This window comes from Pteropus alecto, unplaced genomic scaffold (assembly GCF_000325575.1).
Source record: "Pteropus alecto unplaced genomic scaffold, ASM32557v1 scaffold43, whole genome shotgun sequence".
Classification (NCBI taxonomy): domain Eukaryota; kingdom Metazoa; phylum Chordata; class Mammalia; order Chiroptera; family Pteropodidae; genus Pteropus; species Pteropus alecto.
The window spans coordinates 1272401-1274448 of NW_006435764.1; the positions used below are offsets into that span (position 1 = coordinate 1272401).

At 66.6% G+C, this 2048-nt stretch overlaps 1 protein-coding gene across 1 annotated transcript in view; it reads left to right on the forward strand.

The window, feature by feature from the left end:
• Positions 1-1922: 1922 nt before the first annotated feature.
• Positions 1923-2048, forward strand: part of TSPAN32 (tetraspanin 32) — a 14679-nt gene continuing 14553 nt past the window's right edge. Inside the window, 1 exon segment of the mRNA XM_025046279.1 lies at positions 1923-2002. Coding sequence (XP_024902047.1) covers positions 1937-2002 — 66 coding nt within the window. The 5' untranslated portion in view covers positions 1923-1936.

The following is a 2048-nucleotide window of genomic DNA, read 5'->3' on the forward strand; positions in this document are numbered from 1 at the left end:
CACGCACACAGACGAGTACACACACGCTCACAAACACACACGCACACAGACGCGTACACACGCGCTCACAAACACACACGCACTCACAGACCGTACACACACGCGCTCACAAACACACACGCGCACACAGACGCGTACACACACGCTCACAAACACACACGCGCACACACAGACGCACACACAGACGCGCACACACAGATGCGCACACACAGACGTGTACACACACGCGCTCACAAACACACACGCGCACACAGACGCGTACACACACGCGTGCTCACACACAAGCACACGCACACAGACGCGTACACACACGCGCACTCACAAGCACACACACACAGACACGTACACACACACGCACGCTCACAAGCACACACATGCACGTGCACACGGACACACACACACACACACTCACACACACGTTCGCTCTTACACGGACACATCGAAGTCCAGCCTCTCCCCTGGACATGGAGACGGGAGGCAGCCTAGCAGGCGTCAGGTGGGGCCCGGCCCTCAGGACCAGGTCTGCGGGGTGGGAGAGGCTGCCCCTCGGGGCTCCCACGGGCTGCCCTCGAGGTGGGTGGCTACCCCAGGCGCCCAGAGAAGATGGCTGAGCGGCCGAGGGCTGGGCAGGGCCCGCTGTTCCTCAGAAGCCACATCCTCTTGCAGAGGGTGCTGGTGGGGGAGGGTGTGGCTGAGCCGAGGGGCAGGGCTCACGGGGCAAACGTGCCTTGTGCCCGGCACGGTGGCGCTCAGCAGGGGTAGATCACAAGCCCAGGCCTGGCCCCCGCTCCAGAGGGTTTTCTCCAGACGCAGCGTGGAGGCTCCGGGTGGCGGTCAGCACGCACTGTCACCGTGCTGTGCACCCGGGGGGCTGCGGGCTGGGCTTTTCCCACCAGCGTGGGAGAGCGAGGTGGGCACAGCGCAAGGGGCTCCTGCCGCAGGGGGCGGGGTCGGGTGCCCACCCTTCCTGGTCCGGCACCTTCACTCCGGCCTCGTCCCCCTTCAGCCCTGAGCCCCAGCCTGAGCCACGCCCGGCTCCGCCTGCAGCGACACCACCACAGGCCCACGGCACTGGGGGTCCCCGCCTGCCCCACAGGCCGGGGTGGGCTCAGGAGCACCCCACACGGCCAGACGTGCAAAGGAGCCAACTCCAGCCGTGCATAGGCAACCCTCACCCCATCCGCGTGGCCCTGAGCATCAACCTGGCCAGGCCTGGGCCCAGGTGGTTGGTGTCATTGCGTGTCCCCGGCCCACGGTGGCACCCAGAGGCCCGCTTAAACCGGCCCGCATGCGTTTGGGGTGGCAGCCCTGCCCCGGCCTCCAGTCCCCCCATTGCTGCAAGCCTCCCTCGGAGGCCCCGCGTGGGTGCAGGTGAGGGCCCCGGCCCACCCCGTGCCCCCAGGATGGCTCTGCCCCAAACCCCCTGATTGTGCCTCAAAAATCAAATTACCTCCTCAAAATCGAGGCGTCACAGAACATTTCAAATGGCGTTTTGTAAGACGATGCTTCATGTATGATGGCCCGATTAGACCCTGCCCCCCGAGTTCCCCCGGGGATTACGGCCAGGCCGGGACTCCCCAGGGAATTCTGCCTCTGCTCACACACTCCTCAGACGGGGAGCTCACCTCCCGCCCAGGTGCCGTCGTCCCACGCACCTGCCTGCTCCCCGGGTGGCCTCTGCTGCCAGGGCAGGAACGAGGCCGCGCCCTTCCAGGACAGGTGGCTCAGATACCCCCGGACAGCCAGGGCCGGGGCAGCAGCGGTGGCAGGGGCTGGCCTTGCCCTTCCCCTTCCTGCCTGCCCTTCCGGGGGCCCCCGCAGCTCAGTTCTCAGGGTGTGTTGACAGACGGGTGGACGCAGCCTACCTCCTGAGCGGGCAGCTTCAGCCGGAGGCCCCTGGCCCAGCTAGCAGGGGGCGGAGAGGGCAGAGACCACCATGGGCCCTCGGAGCCGAGTCAGGGCGGCCAAATGCCAGATGCTGGTCACCAGCTTCTTCGTCTTGGTAACAGGCAGGTGGGGCGGGGTTGGGGGCGGGAGCTGTGTGCCTG